Genomic DNA, 23,475 nt, shown 5'->3' with positions numbered 1-23,475 from the left:
CTTTCTGCAGTTTACCTGCCATAGATAGGTAGGTAGGTAGGTAGATAGATAGATACTGAGTTTTTTTTTTTTAATGTGGAAACTCAGTGATATTAAGATACTATGCTACCACTGGCACTGTCCACCTAGAACTCGGCCTCACAGATTATATTTCTTAATTTCCAAATAGTTAACTTGTTTTGATTATATCCAAAATTATAGCTTTAATTTTGATTTTAATCTGATAATATAGTACATAAAGTCACTACCATTTGGAATTTTTAAGTAGTTTCTCTGCATAATGTACACTGTCTACTTTTCTACATGCTCTGTGGATTTAACAAAAGATTTGTTTTCCTATTTTATATGCTCCTGATTCTTTCTGCTCTGTTTTTAACAGACCTTTCTGGAAGTTCAGTCTGTAGTTGCTGTCAGTACTGCCTCACATTACATACTCGTCTTATGTTCTCTGTTTAGATTAACATTCCCACCCCTTCACTGAAAGTGCATTTGTTTGTCACCCACGAAGTTGATGTTGTCAAATGTAATGGTCATAGTCCCATCCTCATCTTACTCAACCAACAAAACCAGCCACTACTTTCCTCTTGCAAGATTCCTTTCCCTTGGCATCCTTGACACAATACTCGCCTGGTTTCCTCCTACTTAATTGTTCACTTTTTTGTTGTTGTTGTTAGCTCTAATAATGCGGTGGCCCTGAACATCCTCTTAGAAGTTTCAAATGAGTCATATCCAATCTTCACCAAGGCTTCTCACCTTTCACTCTAAATTATGTGCCCATCAACTTGGTTTTGCCTCCATGGCTACTACTCTTGTGCAAGCTACTATCATATCATAACTAGAAAAATCTAATGTCCCTGCTTTCCTCTGTCATCTCTTTCCCACCCAGCAGGCAGAATGATATTTTTCTTGAGAGTTAGATCATGTCATTTCATGGCTCAGGCCTTATAATATGTCCCAAACTTTTTATCATGCCAGGGACCTAGGTGAATTAACCCCCGCTTGTCACTCTGAACTTATTTTTAACTTCTCTGCCCCTAGCTCACAGTACTCCAACTCTTGTGACTTCAGTTTCTCAAACAGCTCTAGCCTAAGTGTACTATTCCCTAAGCCTGGAATCCTCTACTGACAGATCTTTGTGTGGGTTTACCACTCTTATTATTTGTATGTCCAGCTCATATATCATGTCTTCAGTGAGGCTGCCCCTAACTGCCTAATCTCAACTAGCTACATATCCTTCCACTGCATCACATCACTTTGTTTTTCTTCAGAACACTTACCATTGTCGAAAATTATGATAATCCACTTATGAGTCTACCTGGTTATTTTTTGCCTCCTGCTATTGGGATGCAAACTCCAAGAGACCAGGGACTTTGTCCTGTTTACAAGGTTGTCACCAGCTCCTAGAACAGAGCTTGCTTAAGCAATATTTCTTTGAATATTTCTTCATGATTTGAATGACTGAATAAATTAATTTTTGTCTGCTTTATCAGATAGGTTATTAAAGAGATATACATATTAAAATTTATTCTGTAATTATGTTATCTAATTCTCCTTATAAGTCCAGACATTGTGTTTTCACTTATTTGGCCTGTGTTTTTGGTGCATATAGGTTTATTATTTTTATTCATTTTTTGTGCCTTATACATTTTATTTGACCAGATTTTGATTTTGAATTTCACTTTGCTATTGATATTATCCTTCATGCCTTCATTGTTGTTGTTTCTAAGAGCCAATTTTTTTTTTCACAATCCTTTATATTTTGGATATAAGTGTGTCACTGCTATAGATGTGCTTTCTATAAAAAAATAAAGCTAAATTATGCTTTTTAATGTGCTATGGAAATCTCTCTCTTTTGATGAGGATTCAGACTGTTCACATTTAGTGCAATTGCTTCTATATACTTTATCTTATTCCTTTATTTTTTAATTTATTTTATGTTATATGTATTATTATTTTTTTTTTCTTTTCTCTTTTCCATACATTTGCTAATTTATTCAAGCCTTTATTGAAGTTCTTTTTCTTCTTTTTCATTTAGATATTTCTCAATACGGTCTAAGTTTACTTTCCTATTCCAATTTATCTTAAACCAATTTCATTGACTATGATTTCAAAATAATTATCCTTTTGAAGATTATCCAGTTCTCAATTGCTGCGTTCAGAATCATCTTTCCATGGATTTAAGTTACTGTTGACAATATTGTTTGATAAGCTCTGTGTCTAAGATACTCTCATGGACAGTACCTGGAGAGAAAACTCATCTGTATCTTTTCCATTTTAAAAGATGGTTTTTCTTAAATCTTTTAAAACATTTTCACCTAGAACCAATCTCCTACAGCAATTGTCTTTCCTCATTGTCTGTATAAATGCTCTGTAATTATTCAAATGCTTAGAAGCTTTTTGGAAATGAATGTTATTATATTTAAGCTTTCATGTATATACCAAAAATTTAACCATTTTCTCGACTGGCTGTAATTCTTTATTTTATGTAAGAAACAATATTTCTTATTTTAGAATGCCATTTCAGTTCCTTGCCCTGAAAGCAGGGACAATTGTGAGACTCATTTCCTTTCTTTTCCTTCACTCATGAATTATATCCTCCTCTGTGTTTTGTCTAATGTCTGAATATGGTTTTTCCATACATTTTGTATAGTTTTCTAGTTCTGTAAGACGAGAGAAATCTCATCCTTGTTAGTCCATTTTCACTGGAAGGGGAAAGTGTATTACATGTTTTTGAAAATTTTTCATAAAAGATTATTAAAGGAGAAGATTTCAAGAACTTAATTGTTTAGCTTCAGCTATCTGGGAAAATTCACTTATGTTGACCAGCTCCTTTATACATGATGTAAAAGTATAATATTTACTGTATTATACTATATACCAGATATTATGGCAATAATTTTATTTCTATTAATTGAGTTAGTCTTTTCTCTAACACATGAGGTAGATGCTCTTATTATTGCCATTCACATATGGGACAAAAATAGGTTAAATAGTTTTCTAAAATATTTACATCTAGCAAGTGAAAAAGTTGGATTTTCTCTATTTCTGTATCTAAATAGATATTCTCTATTCAGATGCTACATTATTGACTAGTACACTCTATAATACTTCCTCAAGAAACGTGTTACAGTAGGATCTCTATAATGTTAACAAAAGTGGAGAACAATTTTAGCTTATTGATTTATTTCTCCTCTCAAAATTCATTAACATGAAAATATAAACTGAGGTGATGTATTTTATTCTTGCAGGGGTTTATAACAAAATAGTTGTATGCAGCTTCCCTAGGCAAGAATATACAAGAAAAACTATTTCCCTCAGTTTCCTTAATACAGTTGAAATTAAGTTTTTCGGCACACAAGCAATTATCAATTGTATTGATAGAAAAATGTGATAATTATTAGATGAAGAAACTCATTTGCATGTTTTAGTTAGGCACATTTAATATGTCATAGGATTTCACATGAAAGTCTTAGCATGCATTACTGAAGTAATTTTATAATAGTTTTCTTTTTTTTCACATCTTTATTGGAGCATAATTGCTTTACAATGTTGTGTTAGTTTCTGCTGTACAACGAAGTGAATCAGCTATATGTATACATATATCCCCGTATCCCCTCCCTTTTGAGCCTCCCTCCCACGCTCCTTATCCCACCCCTCTAGGTCATCCAGAGCATGGAGTTGATCTCCCTGTGCTATGCAGCAGCTTCCCACTAGCCATCCACTTTACATTTGGTAGTGTATACATGTCAGTGCTACTCTCTCACTTCATCCCAGCTTCCCTCCCCGCCCCCCGAACCCGTGTCCTCAAGTCCGTTCTCTACGTCTGTGTCTTTATTCCTGCCCTGCCACTAGGTTCATCAGTACCATTTTTTTTAGATTCCATATAATCGTTTTCTTAAGCCATTTAATGTTATAGCCTGTGCAAAGGTCATCAGCAGTTGGTTATATTAGGTGTTCTCAATGAAATTTTGATTCCAGCACATATGATTTATAATATGGTGATCCAAATTTCTTGATGATTTAAAAATATTGTATTTACAAATGCCATGATACATCACCACTTTGAAGAAGAGCATAGATTCAGTAAGTTTCAAACTTTCTTTTATTTTGATTTTTCAGATTGCATTCTCACAACACAATACAATCATGGATCTTGTGCAGTTTTTTGTCACCTTCTTCAGGTAATTTGCTTTTACTGACTTTGAATTTGTTAAACCTATGTTCTGATGTATGTTCTATCAATCTGTTAGGTAATTTATCAGTTCTTTAACCTTAAATATGATACAGTGTGTCTTGAATAGTTTTATATACTTAAATATATACCACAGAGCAGAAGAAACATACTTGACATATACTTTTGCAAGTTTATTTTGCTGTAGTACTATTTAATAGCTAATTGATTCAGTGGAAAGAGGATGATAACCCTGTGTTCCCCTGTCATATAAGTAATTAAAGCCTGTTTTAATTAATAAAATTAACAGTGCATTCAGTGTATTGATTAGGTCCATCTCCTAGCATTGAAATCCATATCAATTCAATTATTTCTTGGATTTCTTAGGTAATTATTATATGTGCTTAGCAATGTGATGAAATCTGCAGGGCATGAGAAGAAGGATGTATTTTCTGCCCTCAGAGAGCTTATAATCTAGAAGTACTAAATATGACTTAGGATATAGCATAGTTTCCTGGAATGTTAGTTCTTTGAGATATTAACAGTAGGTTCATTAAAAAGTGTTACATAATTAAATACATTTGGAAAATGCTGTGTATACTGAAGTTAAATAGGGCTTTTTTGGTTTGTTTTTAACTGACATTACTTCTCAGAGTTTTTTTTTTTTCTCACAGTTTTTAATATGTTAATTTGCAGTGTATCTTTCTAAAAGAGAGGGCGGAGTTTGTAGCATTTCTCAAAACCTAAAAGCTCTCTTCGTAGAACATCTATTTTCATTTCCATGGGATGTAAATAAAGAAACACTGGGCGAGGAGAAGCAGCTGAGTTTTAGTGGTAGAATATCTGTGTGATGGCACCTGAGATCATCTGGATTAGAAAGAATGTTATTTTTGTTAACATGATTATGATGTGTACCGCTTATACTGGTCCACTAGGTGCCTTTGTGTAAATTAGACAATTGTGCCTCCTTCTGGCAGGCATAACCCCACATCACAGCACACAACTTTACAAACAGTGCATGTAATTTTGACCTTCACTCACCAAGTTGTCTGGGCTGCGCTGAACAGCAAAGAACCTGTTAAACCAAATCCTTAACACAGATGATATGCCAAGCACTTTCCTCAACACCAAAGTAACCATTATTGGTTATCTTATAACGACACCATACAATCCTAATACCTTATCCACAGAAGTTAGCAAACATTTTCTGTAAAGAGCCAGTTAGTAAATATTTCAAGATTTGTGGGCTCTAAGGTCTCTGTTGCATCTAAACAACTCTGCTGTTGTGGTGCTAAAGCAGCCTCAGCCAGTATGGAAACAAATCGGAGTGGCTATGTTCCAATAAACCTTTATTACAAAAACAGCTGCTAGGCTGAATTCTGCCTGTGGACATAATTTGCCCAACCCCTGATCTAACTTATGCCTGAATACCTTTAATAACAGGAAACACACCATCTCTTGAGATACCATTTTCTATCTTCAGATAACTAATTGTTCTTTATAATTGAGATGAAACCTGCCTCCCTGTAATAGCTCTTCTCATTTACCCATATGGGCTCATACATAGCAAGTCTAATCTCTCTCATCTCCATTTGCAGCCCTCTGGTTTTCTAAACTCTTTTCTCCAATTTACACATTCTCTGTTCATTTATTCACTTCTTGTTGTCAAAATCCTTGCCATGTTGGTCACTTTGCTCTGAAAACAATCACGTTTGTATTTGTCCCTTAAAAAGTATTAATTTCCAGAATTTAACGCTAAATCATATTTATCACTAACATGTGCAAAGTCTATTCATACTTTAAATTTGTCCCTAAAAAATGAAATTTGAGGAAACAACTTTTTTTAAAATTAATTTTTTTGGCTGTGTTGGGTCTTCGTTGCTGCGCACGGGCTTTCTCTCTAGTTGCAGCAGGCAGGGACTACTCTTCGCTGTGGTGTGCGGGCTGCTCATTGCAGTGGCTTCTTTTGTTGTGGAGCACAGGCTCTAGGTGCGCGGGCTTCAGTAGTTGTGGCACATGGGCTCAGTAGTTGTGGCTCGCGGGCTCTAGAGCGCAGGCTCAGTAGTTGTGGTGCATGGGCTTAGTTGCTCTGCGGCATGTGGGATCCTCTTGGACCAGGGCTCGAACCCATGTTCCCTGCATTGGCAGGCAGATTCTTAACCACTGCGCCACCAGGGAAGTTCCGAGGAAACATCTTAAATATATTTAACGTTCTCTGATTTTGTACTTCTGAATATTAAGGGATATTAAGCCTGTTAATTAGGTTACAATGTTTTTGGAAAAGTATTAGAAGTTGTAATTGAATGAGCCTTATTTAATGCATAAAAATAAAAGTTTTTGACAGAATAATGTGGATGTTAATATGCTAAAAAGTTTACTTTTGTGTAAAAATTCACAAAGCTGAATATATATGTAAATTATTTATATGTTTAGGGTTTTATTTTAAGCTTTTGAATTTGTGTGCATGTTTAAGTTCAATAACTCTTTTATTAAGTAAAAGAAAGCTAGTGTTAATGTGTACCATGTCTTAGAGATGATCCTATTTATTATGTTGTCATCATGGACAAAGTAATATAAAATATTCTAAGCGTCACGTGAGATAAAGTATAGTTAATGGGTTTTTTATCATTAAAATTTTTCTCAGTATTAAAATGTAAATTAGACAGTTTTCTAATTGTCTCCTTGTTAAGAAAAGAAAATGCACAAATACTTCTAAGTTTATTATTTTTTTAAATAAAGCCACTGTTAAATTTTAAAAGAGAGTTTTAGACAGGTCAGCATTTATGGACATCCTTCAGTCAGGCCGCTATTACTGCTATTGCTGTTTCTGAGTTATTGAAGTAGCATAGGTGAATGTGTCAGCCTTTCAGTTTAGCCATGGTTTGATGGAGGCCAGTTCATAAACTTTGTGTCAGTTTTTTACTTTTATATTGGGCATAGTTCTGGTGGTAAACATAATTGAGTCAGTACTAGGAAGATCACTTATAGGCATAGCCTGGCTCTGCTCTTAGCTTTCTGTGCCATCTTAAGTAGGTCACCTAGCATCTTTAAATCTCAGTCTTTTCATATCTAGAATTAAAGGATGTTGTTTTTAGAGTGTGTACTATAATATAGTGAATGATGAGAAAACTGAAAGGAATTATTTTAAAAATAAATACTTGTTTCTGGTATGTAAAATGGAAAAGTAAGTCTGTGTGAATCTGAATTTTAAAAGAATAAGCCTGGTAAATTAAATGGAGATATATCAGGGACCACTGCCCCTATACCATTTAGATTTTTAATGGTGGTTCTAATTTTCACTGTCCCACTGGAATTACATAATGTTTTTGATTTACCATCTTGACCAGATGGCAGGTATTTTCAGAGGTTGCCGCTTGATCTTTCCCACTATGATAGATCTTACCCCACAGGCCAGGGATGCAATGTAGGGGTTACTCTAATCACCTTGTACATAAATTCTAATTATACACTTGAGAAGTAGGGAACTTATCACTGGGTGGATGCATAGACACAGTTGGCCCACTATGATCCAGAATTTAGCCAGAATTTCTTACCTGGACCCTGGAGATACCCCAAGTCTAACAAGGGTTCATGATGGTATTTTAGTCCTTGGGTATCTCTGTGATCTCTAACCCTGTGTCTTATTGTAATCAAAATATCTACTTACTCCTCTTGCACTGTGTACATACCCATGTATATACCTGTGTATATACCCAAATATACACAGGGCTCTTTGTAAAGGAATCATACACAGGTCCCTTTGGGGATCATTTTATACACTTTCCAAGATGTTTCAAAATGTCTTTTCTTCTATGGACTCAGCCACCTATTCAGTGGGTTCTGGATTTGTAAATTAACTCATCTGGGAGCTGAGCAGAGGATCATGATTTTCTCTTGGCAACAACCTCAGCCTTTGTTCCTCCATTCCTACTTACAACAAAAGTAAATGTTAAATAGCACCGTTGTTGGCTGCCCATCTATTTTGCCTCTCGAGATAGATACCATCCATTATTAATCATCCCACAGCTCCTTGTGGGCCAACACCCTTGTCTGCTCCTCCAGTCTTGTTGAACTTTATCCTCATTGTAGACCCTGGATTCTGTCAGTTAGGCACTGACCCTTGATCTTTTTTACTTTGGGGCCCCATCACTTAACACCTCCCTTTGTCACTGCCTCTCCTGTTGTCAGCTCTGGTCTGCAGAAGAAAGCCACCAGTGAACTTCTTAGTGAAGCTGGTGCCCCTTTCACTAGCAAATTTCTCATGGCCTTGGTGACTGGTACGTCCCATAGAAAGTAATCTACCGGCCTTACATAATATATCAATTCCAGTACATTCCCTCCTGTCAGCTTTTTTATTCTTTTCTCTTTCATCTTCTAGGGCAACTCAGGCATTTCCATTTCACTTTGCCTTGGCCAGTGCTTTTTCCAGGCTTATAAGAATCACTTCCTCATCAAGTTTTGCCCCATCCCCTGGAGTCCTCCATAGGGTATTATATCACCTGGTCCTGAGACTCTGCACCAAAATTCATGAATTCTTGTTTATCCAGGCTTACATTCCATCCCCCCTTGATCAAATACCACCAAATTCCAATTCCTGACATGATCTCCTGGCTGCTGCCAGTACATGCTAGCCAATTCTTGCAGCTTTTTCAAGTATATAATCTTTTCCCTTTCTTTTCAGGCCAAGATGCATTATTCTGTCATTAAATTCAGTTATTAGTCTAGCAATCAGGAGAGGAGGTGGTGGCAGCCTTTACGGGGGGTGACCCTATTGTCTATTACTAGAAACGGGAGTTATAGAACCAACATCCTCAGAAACGTCTATCTAGATAGTCCATTCTAGGTATTCCTATCCCATATTTCAAGAGCTCCAGTTTTCCAACAGTGGCCGTTGTCTTTGCATAAGATGACTGCTTTGGCTGAGCAGTCTATCATCTCTGGAGCTCTGCAGTTCTAACAGTTAGATCATCAGTCTGCTGCTCATTCATATTGGCTCCTCCACTGTCAAGAGGTAAGGGCCTGATTTAAAGCTATAAAAGAGACTCTCTAGCTCGTATATTTAGCCTGTAATGTTTATTAGTGGCCTTCAGTCTCTCATTATCCCTCTGTAGGGTCAATACAAACATAGCAGTAGTCAGCCAGCTCCACTCTCTTTTGAAAGCATTTTCCCCAGGTCACCCCTGGTGAAATTTTTAGCAATTGAAGCCTTCTTCCAGGGACTGTCTGTGTCTCATCTAGCAACATGGATGGTTTCTCTTTAGCCTGCCAAATAGTGAGTGAGCCAGTTTCAGATCCCCATTTTACCTCCTGATTGCTCAGACCACAAGTCATCAGAGAAGTAGACCAAAATGGCATTAGCCATGCAGTAAACGTATTGGGGGGAACTCCTGTGAGGGAAAGAGCAAGGGAGAAGATGAGGGATCTTTTAGACCACGGTGCCAATCTGACCTTCGTGAAGTAGGGCAGGAAGAAAGGAAAGTTGAATGAAAGAGCCTGAAAGTTTGACAAGACCAATGGTGAGTCCTCGAGCCAAACTCTGTATTCTAACAGAGGAGTTATGCATCTCTCAGGATTAGGCCTTCCTTACTATTACTGCCATGCTCAGTCATTGACTGAGAACAGCTCTCAGGAAGTGTGGCCTCAGTGTGAATACAGTGATGGATTGCCTTAATATTTTTCCACTTTAATGTTATGTTTTTTAGTACAAACAAGTTAGAATTTTCAATTTTTCTTATGAATTTTTGTGGTTTTCCCTTCAATTTTTTTATTGTGGTAAAATACATATAATATAAAATTTGCCATCTTAACCATTTTTAAGTGAACAATTCAGTGATGTTAAATACACTTACATTATTGTGCAGCTATTTATACTATCCATCTCCAGAACTCTTTTTATCTTGAAAAACTGCAACTCTATACACATTAAACAGTAACTCCCTATCTCCTCTTCCCCAGCCACTGACAACCACCATTCTGCTTTCTGTCTGCATGATCTTTACTACTCTAGGTATCTTATAATAAGTGATGTCATATAATTTTTGTACTTTTGTGACTGGCTTATTTCACTTAGCATGATGTTCTCAAAGCTCAACCATGTTGTGATATATGTCAGAATTTCTTTTCTTTTAAGGCTGAGTAATATTCCATTGTATGTATATACCACATTTTGTTTATCTATTCATCTGTTTATGGGCACCTGAGTTGCTTCCATGTTTTAGCTATTGTAAGTAATGCTTCTATGAACATGAGTGTACAAATACGTATTCAAGATTTTGCTTTCAATTCTTTTGGATATATTCCCAGAAGAGAAATTCCTAGGTCATATGGTAATTCTATTTTTAATTTTTTTTAAAGAACCTCCATACTGTTTTCCATAGCAGTTGTACCGTTTGCATTCTCACCAGCAGTGCACAAGGATTCCAGTTTTTCCATATTCTCACCAACACTTGTAATTTTCTTTTTCTTTATTCCTTTTCTTTTTCCTTTCTTTTTTTTTTTTTTTATTTTTTGATTGTAGCCATCCCAGAGGGTGCAACTTGGTATCTCATTGTGGTTTTGATATACATTTCTTTAACTATTAGCGCTGATAAGCACCTTTTCACATGCTTATTTGCCATTCATATATCTTCTTTGTAGAAATGTTTGTTTAAGTCTTTTTTCCATTTTTATGCCAGTATCACACTGTCTTGATTACTGTAGCTTTGTAGTAAGTTTTGAAATCAAGAAGTGTGGGTCCTCCATCTTTGCTCTTTTTCAAGATTTTTTGGGCTACTTGGGGTCCCTTAAGGTACTAAAATTCATATGGATATGGAAATAATCATGTAAGTTTTTCCCCTTCTTTTTGTTAATATGGAGTATTAGATTTAGGCCTTTCATATGTGAGACCATCCTTGCATTCCAGGAATAAATCGTTCTTGGTCATAGTATATAATTCTTCTAAAAAAATTTCCCCTTTCAGCATCGTTGTTCAAAAAGGATATTAGTACTTTTCTTTTTTTGTGTCTTTGTCTGACTTTGGTATCAGGATAATGCTGGCCACATAGGATGACTTAGGGATTGTTTTCTACTCTTTAATGTTTGGAACAATTTGAGAAGGACTGGTATTAGTTCTTGAAATGTTTAGTGGAATCAATCAGTGAAGCCATCAGGTCCCAGGCTTTTCTTTGTCAGGAGGTTTTTGATTCAATCTCCTTACTAGTCATAGTTCTATTCAGTCCTTCTATTTTTTCATGATTCAGTCTTGGTAGGTTTTGTGTTTCTAGGAATTTGTCCATTTCATCTAGGTTATACAATTTGTGTACAGTTGTTCATAGTATACTCTAATAAATCCCGTTTATTATCATAGGATCAGTAGTAATATCTATACTATTTTTATTTTTAGTAAGTTGAATCGTCTCTCTTTCTTTTCCTTAGTAAATCTAGCCAAAGGTTTGTCAATTTTGTTGATTGATTTGAAGAACCAGCTGTTGGTTTTGTTGATTTTTCTCTATTATTTTACTATTTTCTATTTCATTTATCTGTTTTAATCTTTATTACAATATTTCCTTCCTTCTGCTAACTTTTGGTTTAGTTCTTTTTCTAGTTCCTTAAGTTTAATGTCAGGTTGTTGGTTTGAGATCTTTCTTGTTTTTCAATGTAAACATTTATAGTTAAACATTTCCTCCTTAGCACTGCTTTTACTGCATCCCATCAGTTTTATTATGTTCTGTTTCATTTTCATTTGTCTCTAAGTACTTTCTAATTTCCCTTGTGATTTCTTCTATGAGCTGTTGGTTGTTCAAGAGTATGTTGTTTCATTTCCCCAAATTTGTGAGTTTTCCAGGTTTTCTTCTGTTATTGATTTCTGACTTTATTCTGCTGTAGTTAAAGGAGATACTTTTCATGATACCTATTTTTTTTAATTTATTGAGAAAATTTGTGACCTAAAATATGGTATATCCTGGACAATATCTCATGTGCACTTGAGAAGAATGTGTATCCTGTTGTTGGGAATAGTGTTTTACATATGTCCTTTGAATGTAGTTGGTTTATTGTGTTGTTCGAATCCTCTGTTTCCTTACTTATGTTTGTCCGGTGTTCCTATCCATTATTAAGAGTGGAGTTGAATTGTTGTTTTAACCATTTTGAATTCTCTATGTCTTTATTGAAATTTTTGTCTTAATTTATAACTTGTTTTATATAAACTTAGATATAATTTTGTTAGAATTTCCATGGTAAATCTATTTTCATTTCTTTACTTTCAATATTTTTTATTTTACTAGATTTTAAATGTGTTTCACATACACCACAAATATCTGGACATTGTTTATCCTGTTGTAATAATCTGAAAATCTCTGACTTTTAAAGAAACAGATTTAGTGAATTTCTATTTATTGCAATTATTGTTGTATTTTAATTTTTTTCTCCATCTTTTCACCTTTTAAAATGCTTTCTCAAGCAATCTTTTTTTCTTCTCCCCTGCTTTCTATTAAATTGAATGTCCTTTTAATATCATTTAATTGTTTTTCCTTTTAGCAGTTTAGGAATTATACATTTCAAATTTTTTCTTTAATGAATGCCCTTAAATTTTAACATGTATATTTTTCCTAACCAGTAATAATGTTAATCGGTGTCCTTTTTTACTCCTGAATCATATAAGAACACTAGAAAATTCGAAACTTTCACTTCTACATACAATTGTCTAATTTTAAATTCATTTTCTAATTTCTAATTTTATTTTTTAAAATAGCCTTATTGAGATATAATTCATATACAGTACAATTCACCCATTTAAAGTGCACAATTCAATAGCTCTGTAGCCATTATCACAGTCAATTTTAGAACATTTTCATCACCCCAAAAAGAAACTGTACCCATTTGCAGTCACTTCCCATCCCTCTCCCACACCCTAAGTTTTAGACAATCACTAATCTAGTTCCTGTATATAGATTTTCCTATTCTGAACATTTTCATATACTAATTAAAATCATACAATATTTGTTCTTTTGTGACAAGCTTCTGTCACTTATCACAGTGTTTACAGGGTTTATCCATGATGTTGTATGTATCAGTATATCATTGCTTTTTATTGCTACATACCATTCCGTTGTATGGATATGACACATTTTATTTCTCCTTTTTCAGTGATGGGCATTTGCGTGTTTTCCTCTTTTTGGCTCATGTGAATTACGCCACTATGAAGATTTGTGTCCATGTTTTTTTGTGGCGATAACGTTTTTATTTCTCTTGAGTATGTACCTAGGAGTGGCACTGATGGGTCATATAGTAACTCTAGATTTAACATTGTGAGAAACTGGCAAACTATTTTCCAAAGAAGATGTGCCATTTTACGTTCTCACCAGGAATGTATGAGGGTTCCAATTTCTCCATATTCTCAGTAACACTTCTTTTTATCTCTTTTTTATTATAGCCATCTTAGTGCATATAAAGTGCCAAAAGAGATGATGATGCTATTTTGGAGGATCCAGAAAGGATTTTAATTAATTAGAGGAATTTAAAGAATAGAAAAAGAAAGAAAAATTAGGAGTTAAGCAATTAAAAAACAAGGATAATCAAAGATGACCCTACAGAAGTGAGCATGTGAGTGGGAAGAATAATGAAAAATAAACACTGTGATCAAGATTTGGGGAAATGAAACAATGATGTTGTCCATGAAGCTATTTCAAAAGAGAAAAAGGAAGGATGTAACTCCCTACAGGGAGAGAAGTAAACCGAAATCATTGGTAACAGAATGCCTACATCAAAGTGGCATATCCCAGAAGGAGTATGTGGTATAAAAAAAAATTTTTTTAAATGGTGCAAGAACGAAGAACTCTGGGAAGAATGAAAAATAGAAGTCCTCCTTTTCAAAAGTGAGATTATGATAATGGATATGTTAATAGAAATGAGGCCTTAAGATATAGATTTCTCTAAGTAGAAACCATAAATTACATCTTATTATACTGGAGGTTTCTTCAGGAATTCTCTCCCTGGCTTTGCTGTAGAAGAAAACAGATATTTAGATCCCAACTCTTCTTTTAAACCAAAATATCAAATATAGCTTGAGTAAAATAGTAATTGCACAAAGTTTATTGCAACTTAGCTAAACCAGTGCTCCATGTCTAATTTTTAGTGCTGAGGTTTGGAACACTATAGACTGAAACTTAGTTCTTTCACTAAAATATTGCCTAGTACTTCAAAATCAACATGTCCTAAATTAAACTTGCTGTCTTGGCAAACAGCTCTTTTTTCTAGTATTCTCTAGCTCAGTTACGGTTACCACTATTAACCTAACTTCAATACCTGGGAATTAACTAAATACATTTCTCTTTCCTTAATCCCCTACATAAGCCCTGATTCTTCCTTCTGTCTATCAGTCTATTTTATTCAAAACAACCAAAGTGATTTTTTAACATAAATTGAATTATAAGAATCCATTGTTTAAAAGCTTCCTTTCACATTTATAATATAATTCAGACTAGACTTACAAGTTCCTCTGAAACCAGGCCAAATTATCTGCCTCCTCTCATATTATTCTCCACAAATTTATTATATTGCAGTCACTTTTTCTTCAGAGGTATCTGGTTTATTTCTTGTTTGGTTTTGTTTTGTCTTTCATTCCTTTGTAAAGTGTTTTAAAATTTATGTGCAGTAAAATTCCATTTGGGGGGATACAGCCATATGAATTCTAAAATATGTATGGTTTCTTTTTTTTTTTTAAATTTTTATTGGAGTATAGTTGATTTATAATGCTGTGTTAGTTTCTGCTGTACAGCAAAGTGAATCAGTTATACATATACATATATCCACTCTTTTTTAGATTCTTTTCGCATATAGGTCATTACAGAGTATTGAGTAGAGTTCCCTGTGCTATACAATAGGTCCTTATTAGTTATCTGTTTTATATATAGTAATGTGTATATGTCAATCTCAATCTCCCAGTTTATCCCTCTCGCCCTTCCTCCTCAGTAACCATAAGTTTGTTTTCTACATCTGTGACTCTTTATGCTTTGTAAATTAGTTCATTTGTACCTTTTTTTAGATTCCACATATAAGCGATATCATATGATATTTGTCTTTCTCTGAGTTACTTCACTTAGTATGATAATCTCTAGGTCCATCCATGTTGCTGCAAATGGCATTATTTCATTCTTTTTATGGCTGAGTAGTAGTCCATTGTATATATGTACCACATCTTCTTTATCCAGTCCTCTGTTGATGGACACTTAGGTTGCTTCCATGTCTTGGCTATTGTAAACACGGCTTTTAAGGAACCTCCATACTGTTCTCCATAGTGACTGTATCAATTTACATTCCCACCAACAGTGCAAGAGGGTTCCCTTTTCTCCACACTCTCACCAGCATTTATTGTTTGTAGATTTTTTGAAGATGGCCATTTTGACTGGTGTGAGATGATATCTCATTGTAGTTTTGATTTGCATTTCTCTAATGATTAATGATATTGAGCATTCTTTTATGTGTTTGTTGGCAGTCTGTATATCTTCTTTGGAGAAATGTTTATTTAGGTTTTCTGCCCATTTTTGGATTGGGTTGTTTATTTTTCTGACATTGAGCTGCATGAGTTGCTTACATGTTTCAGAGATTAATCCTTTGTCAGTTGCTTCATTTGCAAATATATTCTCCCAATCTGAGGTTTGTCTTTTCGTCTTGTTTATGGTTTCTTTTGCTGTGCAAAAGCTTTTAAGTTTCATTAGGTCCCATTTGTTTATTTTTGTTTTTATTTCCATTTCTCTAGGAGGTGGGTCAAAAAGGATCATGCTGTCATTTATGTCAGAGTGTTCTGCCTATGTTTTCCTCTAAGAGTTTGATGGCGTCTGGCCTTACATTTAGGTCTTTAATCCATGTGGAGTTTGTTTTTGTGTATGGTGTTAGGGAGTGTTCTAATTTCATTCTTTTACATGTAGCTGTCCAGTTTTCTCAGCACCACTTACTGAAGAGGCTGTTTTTGCTCCACTGTATATTCTTGCCTCCTTTATCAAAGATAAGGTGACCATATGTGCGTGAGCTTATCTCTGGGCTTTCTATCCTGTTCCATTGATCTATATTTCTGTTTTTGTGCCAGTACCATACTCTTTTGATTACTGTAGCTTTGTAGTATAGTCTGAAGCCAGGGAACCTGTTTCTTCTTAGCTCCGTTTTTCTTTCTCAAGATTGCTTTGGCTATTCGGGGTCTTTTGTGTTTCCATACAAATTGTGAAGTTTTTTGTTCTAGTACTGTGAAAAATGCCAGTGGTAGTTTGATAGGGATTGCATTGAATCTGTAGATTGCTTTGGGTAGTAGAGTCATTTTCACAATGTTGATTCTTCCAATCTAAGAACATGGTATATCTCTCCACCTATTTGTATCATCTTTAATTTCTTTCATCAGTGCCTTATAATTTTTTGCCTACAGGTCTTTTTGTCTCCTTAGGTAGGTTTATTCCTAGATATTTTATTCTTTTTGTTGCAGTGGTAAATGGGAATGTTTTTTTAAATTTCACTTTCAGATTTTCATCATTAGTGTATAGGAATGCAATAGATTTCTGTGCATTAATTTTGTATCCTGCTACTTTACCAAATTCATTGATTACCTCTAGTAGTTTTCTGGTAGCATCTATAGGATTCTGTATGTATAGTATCATGTCATCTGCAAAGAGTGACAGCTTTACTTCTTCTTTTCTGATTTGGATTCCTTTTATTTCTTTTTCTTCTTCTGATTGCTGTGGCTAAAACTTCCAAAACTATGTTGAATAATGGTGGTGAGAGTGGGCAGTCTTGTCTTGTTCCTGATCTTAGTGGAAATGGTTTCAGTTTTTCACCATTGAGGATGATGTTGGCTGTGGGTTTGTTATATATAGCCTTTATTATGTTGAGGAAAGTTCCCTCTATGCCTACTTTCTGGAGGATTTTGATCATAAATGGGTGTTGAATTTTGTCGAAAACTTTCTCTGCATCTTTTGAGATGATCATATGGTTTTTCTCCTTCAGTTTGTTAATATGGTGTATCACATTGATTGATTTGCGTATATTGAAGAATCCTTGCATTCCTAGGATAAACCCCACTTGATCATGGTGTATGATCCTTTTAATGTGCTGTTGGATTCTGTTCGCTAGTATTTTGTTGAGGGTTTTTGCATCTATGTTCATCAGTGATATTGGCCTGTAGTTTTCTTTCTTTGTGACATCTTTGTCTCGTTTTGGTATTCGAGTGATGGTGGCCTCATAGAATGAGTTTGGGAGTGTTCCTCCCTCTGCTATATTTTGGATGAGTTTGAGAAGGATAGGTGTTAGCTCTTCTCTAAATGTTTGATAGAATTTGCCTGTGAAGCCATCTGGTTCTGGGCTTTTGTTTGTTGGAAGATTTTTAATCACAGTTTCAATTTCAGTGCTTGTGATTGGTCTGTTCGTATTTTCTATTTCTTCCTGGTTCAGTCTCGGAAGGTTGTGCACTTCTAAGAATTTGTCCATTTCTTCCAGGTTGTCCACTGTATTGGCATAGAGTTGCTTGTAGTAATCTCTCATCATCCTTCATATTTCTGCAGTGTCAGTTGTTACTTCTCCTTTTTCATTTCTAATTCTATTGATTTGAGTCTTCTCCCTTTTTTCTTGATGAGTCTGGCTAATGTTTTATCAATTTTGTTTATGTTCTCAAACAACCAGCTTTTAGTTTTATTGATCTTTGTTGTCATTTCCTTCATTTCTTTTTCATTTATTTCTGGTCTGATCTTTATGATTTCTTTCCTTCTGCTAACTTTGGGGGTTTTTTGTTCTTCTTTCTCTAATTGTTTTAGGTGTAAGTTTAGGTTGTTTATTTGAGATGTTTCTTGTTTCTTAAGGTAGACTTGTATAGCTGTAAACTTCCCTCTTAGAACTGCTTTTGCTGCATCCCATAGGTTTTGTGCCGTTGTGTTTTCATTGTCATTTGTTTCTAGGTACTTTTTGATTTCCTCTTTGATTTCTTCAGTGATCTGTTGGTTATTAAGTAGTGTATTGTATAGCCTCCATATGTTTCTGTTTCTTACAGATTTTTTCCTGTAATTGATATCTAGTCTCATAGCATTGTGGTCGGAAGAGATACTTGATACGATTTCAATTTTCTTAAATTTACCAAGGCTTGATTTGTGACCCAAGATATGCTCTATCCTGGAGAATGTTCCATGAGCAATTGAGAAGAATGTGTATTCTGTTGTTTTTGGATGGAATTTTCTATAAATATCAATTAAGTCCATCTTGTTTAATGTATCATTTAAAGCTTGTGTTTCCTTATTTATTTTCATTTTGGATGATCTGTCCATTGGTGAAAGTGGGGTGTTAAAGTCCCCTACTATGATTGTGTTACTGTCGATTTCTCCTTTTATGGCTGTTGGTATTTGCCTTATGTATTGAGGTGCTTCTGTGTTGGGTGCATAAATATTTACAATTGTTATATCTTCTTCTTGGATTGATCCCTTGATTATTATGTAGTGTCCTTCTTTGTCTCTTGTAATAGTCTTTGTTTTAAGTCTATTTTGTCTGATCTGAGAATTGCTACTCCAGCTTTCTTTTGATTTCCATTTGCATGGAATATGTTTTTCCATCCCCTCACTTTCAGTCTGTATGTGTCCCTAGGTCTGAAGTGGGTCTCTTGTATACAGCATATATACGGGTCTTGTTTTTGTATCCATTCAGCCAGTCTATGTCTTTTGGTTGGAGCATTTAATCCATTTACATTCAAGGTAATTATCGATATGTATGTTCCTATTACCATATTCTTAATAGTTTTGGGTTTATTATTGTAGGTCTTTTCCTTCTCTTGTGTTTCCTGTCTAGAGAAGTTCCTTTAGCATTTGTTGTAGATCTGGTTTGGTGGTGCTGAATTCTCTTAGCTTTTGCTTGTCTGTAAAGCTTTTAATTTCTCCATCAAATCTGAATGAGATCCTTGCTGGGTAATCTTGGTTGTAGGTTTTACTCCTTCATCACTTTAAATATGTCCTGCCACTCCCTTCTGGCTTGCAGAGTTTCTGCTGAAAGATCAGCTGTTAACCTTATGGGGATTCCCCTATGTGTTACTTGTTTTTTTTCCCTTGCTGCTTTTAATATTTGTTCTTTGTATTTAATTTTTGATAGTTTGATTAATATGTGTGTTGCCGTGTTTCTCCTTGGATTTATCCTGTATGGGACTCCTGTGCTTCCTGGACTTGATTAACTATTTCCTTTCCCATATTAGGGAAGTTTTCAACTATAATCTCTTCAAACATTTTCTCAGTCCCTTTCTTTTTCTTTTCTTCTTCTGGGACCCCTATAATTCGAATGTTGGTGTGTTTAATGTTGTCCCAGAGGTCTCTGAGAGTGTCCTCAATTCTTTTCATTCTTTTTTCTTTATTCTGCTCTGCAGTAGTTATTTCCACTATTTTCTCTTCCAGGTCACTTATCCATTCTTCTGCCTCAGTTATTCTGCTTTTGATCCCTCTAGAGAGTTTTTAATTTCATTTATTGTGTTGTTCACCTTTGTTTGTTTGCTCTTTAGTTCTTCTAGGTCCTTGTTAAACGTTTCTTATATTTTCTCCATTCTATTTCCAAGATTTTGGATCATCTTTACTATCACTATTCTCAATTCTTTTTCAGGTTGACTGCCTATTTTCTTCTCATTTGTTAGGTTTGGTGGGTTTTTATCTTGCTCTTTCATCTGCTGTGTTTTTCTGTCTTTTCATTTTGCTTATCTTACTGTGTTTGGGGTCTCCTTTTCGCAGGCTGGAGGTTCGTAGTTCCCGTTGTTTTTGATGCCTGTCCCCAGTGGCTAAGGTTGGTTCAGAGGGTGTGTAGGTTTCCTGGTGGAGGGGACCTAGTGCCTGTGTTCTGGTGGATGAGGCTTGATCTTGACCTTCTGGTGGGCAGGTCCACGTCTGGTGGTGTGTTTTGGGGTGTCTGTGGCCTTATTATGATTTTAGGCAGCCTCTCTGCGAATGGATGGGTCTCTGTTCCTGTCTTGCTAGTTGTTTGGCATAGGGTGTCCAGCACTGTAGCTTGCTGGTTGTTGAGTGAAGCTGGGTCTTGGCGTTGAGATGGAGATCTCTGGGAGATATTACGTGGAGCTGGGAGGTCTCTTGTGGTCCAGTGTCCTGAACTTGGCTCTCCCACCTCAGTGGCATAGCCCTGACACCTGGCTGGAGCACCAAGAGCCTTTCATCCACAAGGCTCAGAATAAAAGGGAGAAAAAATAGAAAGAAAGAAAGAAAGAAAGAAGATAAAATAAAGTTATGAAAATAAAAAATAATTTTTAAGAAAAAAAAACTTTCAAGTAAAAAAAAAGACAGACAGAACCATAGGACAAATGGTAAAAGCAAAGCTAGACAGACAAAATCACACAGAGAAGAATACACATACACACTCACAAAAAGAGAAAAGGGGGGAAAAATATATCGTTGCTCCCAAAGTCTACCTCCTCAATTTGGGATGATTTGTTGTCTATTCAGGTATTCCACAGATGCAGGGTACATCAAGTTGATTGTGGAGACTTAATCTGCTGCTCCTGAGGCTGCTGGGAGAGATTTCCCTTTCTCTTCTTTGTTTGCACAGCTCCCGGGGTTCAGGTTTGGATTTGCCCTTCCCGCGACGCCCCCCCCCCGCCCCGTGTAGGTCACCTGAGGGCGTCTGTTCTTTGCTCAGACAGGGCGAGGTTAAAGGAGCAGCTGATTCGTGGGCTCTGGCTCACTCAGGCTGGGGGGAGAGAGGGGTACGGATGCGGGGCGAGCCTGCGGCGGCAGAGGCCGGCATGACGTTGCACCAGCCTGAGGCGCGCCATGCGTTCTCCCGGGGAAGTTGTCCCTGGATCCGGGGACACTGGCAGTGGCAGGCTGCACAGGCTCCCCGGAAGCGGGGTGTGGATAATGACCTGTGCTCGCACACAGGCTTCTTGGTGGCGGCAGCAACAGCCTTAGCGTCTCATGCCCGTCTCTGGGGTCTGCGCTGATAGCCGCCGTTCATGCCCGTCTCTGGAGCTCCTTTAAGTGACGCTCTTAATCCTCTCTCCTCGCGCACTAGGAAACAAAGAGGCAAGAAAAAGTCTCTTGTCTCTTAGGCAGCTCCTAGACCTTTTTTCCCGACTCCCTCCCGGCTAGCCGCGGTGCACTAACCCCCTGCAGGCTGTGTTCACACTGCCAACCGCACTCCTCTCCCGGCTACCGAAGCCCGAGCCTCAGCTCTCAGCCCTGCCCGCCCCGGCGGGTGAGCAGACAAGCCTCTCGGCCTGGTGAGGCCCTTATCCGCTGTGCGGGAATCTCTACGCTTTGCCCTCCGCACCCCTGTTGCTGTGCTCTCCTCTGCGGCTCCGAAGCTTCCCCCTCTGCTACCCGCAGTCTCCGCCCGCAAAGGGGCTTCCTAGTGTGTGGAAACCTTTCCTCCTTCACAGCTCCCTCCCTCTGGTGCAGGTCCCGTCCCTATTTTTGTCTCTCTTTTTTCTTTTACTCTACGCAGGTACGTGGGGCGTTTTTTGCGTTTTGGGAGGTCTGAGGTCTTCTGCCAGCGTTCAGTAGGTGTTCTGTAGGAGTTGTTCCACATGTAGATGTATTTCTGATGTATCTGTCGGGAGGAAGGTGATCTCCGTGTTTTACTCTTCCGCCATCTTTAAGCTCCTCTCTATAGTTTCTTGTAATCATCAGCTCTGTCAGGATATAGACCAGTTCCAGAATCTCAAAGAATCCTTCATAGGGCTTCCTTTACAGTCAGGCTTTTTCCTCGTCCATAAACCCTGGCAACCACAGATTGGTACCCTGTCTCTATAGTTTTGCCTTTCCCAGAATGTCATATACATGGAATCATACAGTATGTAACCTCCTGAGACTGGTTTCTTTCCCTTAGCATACTGTATTTGAGATTTATTCAAGTTGGTTTTTTCCATCAATAGTCCATTTCATTTTTGTTGTTCAGTGGTATTCCATTGTATGAATATACTCAAGTTTGTTTATCCATCCACCCTTTGATAAGAATTGTTATACTTTTCAGCAGCTATGAATAATGCTGCCGTGGACAAGTACATACTTGTATAGGTTTTGTGCAGACATAAGTTTTCACTTCTTTAGGATAAATGTCTGGAAGTGGGATTGCTGAATCATATAGCAAATGTATGTTTATCTTTATAATAACTGCCACTATTTTTCAGAGTGACTGTATCATTTTGCCTTGCCACCAGCAAAGTATGAAGGTTTCAGTTGTTCCACATCCTCAGTGCTTGGTCTTGTCAGTATTTTTTATTATAGCCATTCAAATAGGTGTGTGTGGTGGTATCTTATGATTTTAATCTGCATTTCCCTAATGGCTAATGACATTGAATATCTTTTCATATACTTATTAGCCACTTTTATCTTCTTTGGTTAAGTGTCTTTGCAGATTTTTTGCCTATTTTTTATTGTTTGTTTTCTTATTCTTGGGTTTGAGTATTCTTTATATGTCTGGATGTAAATCTTCTGCCAGAAGTGTGATTTGATATAATTTTCTCCCAGACTTTGACTTGTATTTTTATTCTTTTAACAGTGTCTTTTGTGGAGAAAAAAAAAATGTTTTAATTTTGATAAAATCCAATGTATTTTTTTTTCTTTTATGAGTTATGCTTTTGGTGTCATATAAGAACTCTTTGCCTACTCAATGTCACATAGATTTCCTTCTAAGAGTTTTGTACTTTTACATTGTACATTTAAGTCTGTGATCCATTTCAGATATCTTTTGTTTATGAGTCTATGATCCATTTTAGTTACTGTTTATGATTGAGGTATAGGTCAAGGTTGATTATTTTGCATATGGATATCCAATCTTTACAGCCTTTGGAAAAGACTGGTCTTTCTCTTTTGAAATGCCTTTGCAGCTCTGTCAAAAATCCATTCACCATCAGGCTTCCAGTTCCAGGAAACACTACATAAACATACATCTCTCTTTATGTCCCATGGGTCTCAACTATAAAACCTGGATGATATGCATGGGCATCTATCTGGTAATTGTGAAAAGTAAGTATCATTAGGCAGATCAGGGAAGAACAGCAGAATTCAGAGCATGCTGAAATATTTGGAAGTTAACCATTTATTCCTCCAGTATCCCCTGCCTTGAGCCTCAATGCAGAAAACATCCTGGAAAAATACTCTAGTTCTGACTTGTGCTGTGGAAAAGGAAGCCCTTGAAGCTCAGAGAGTAGGGGAGATCCACCCCCCAATTTTTCCTCTCTTTTTTAAATACTTACCCCCAATTCCAAACAGTCTTGAAGCAGGAACATTGGCTGCAGCAAAAATGGCCAGGAAGCTGCTAGAGCCAAATTTCCAAGGGTTGGGAATCTTCTACATAACACGGAACTGTAGGTACAA

The 23,475-nt window shown here is 36.4% G+C and overlaps 1 protein-coding gene across 2 annotated transcripts in view; it reads left to right on the top strand.

Annotated features, from left to right (window-relative positions):
• The window catches only part of ATRNL1 (attractin like 1), a 683,154-nt gene that overhangs the window by 277,988 nt on the left and 381,691 nt on the right, over window positions 1-23,475 (top strand). For both annotated transcript variants that reach the window (XM_060286203.1, XM_060286202.1), the window contains exon 25: window positions 4,120-4,181. In XM_060286203.1, the coding sequence (XP_060142186.1) occupies window positions 4,120-4,181 (62 nt within the window). The remainder of the gene's footprint in view (window positions 1-4,119; window positions 4,182-23,475) is intronic.

Source organism: Globicephala melas, chromosome 16, assembly GCF_963455315.2.
Source record: "Globicephala melas chromosome 16, mGloMel1.2, whole genome shotgun sequence".
Classification (NCBI taxonomy): Eukaryota; Metazoa; Chordata; class Mammalia; order Artiodactyla; family Delphinidae; genus Globicephala; species Globicephala melas.
This window is presented reverse-complemented; position numbering and strand designations above follow the sequence as displayed.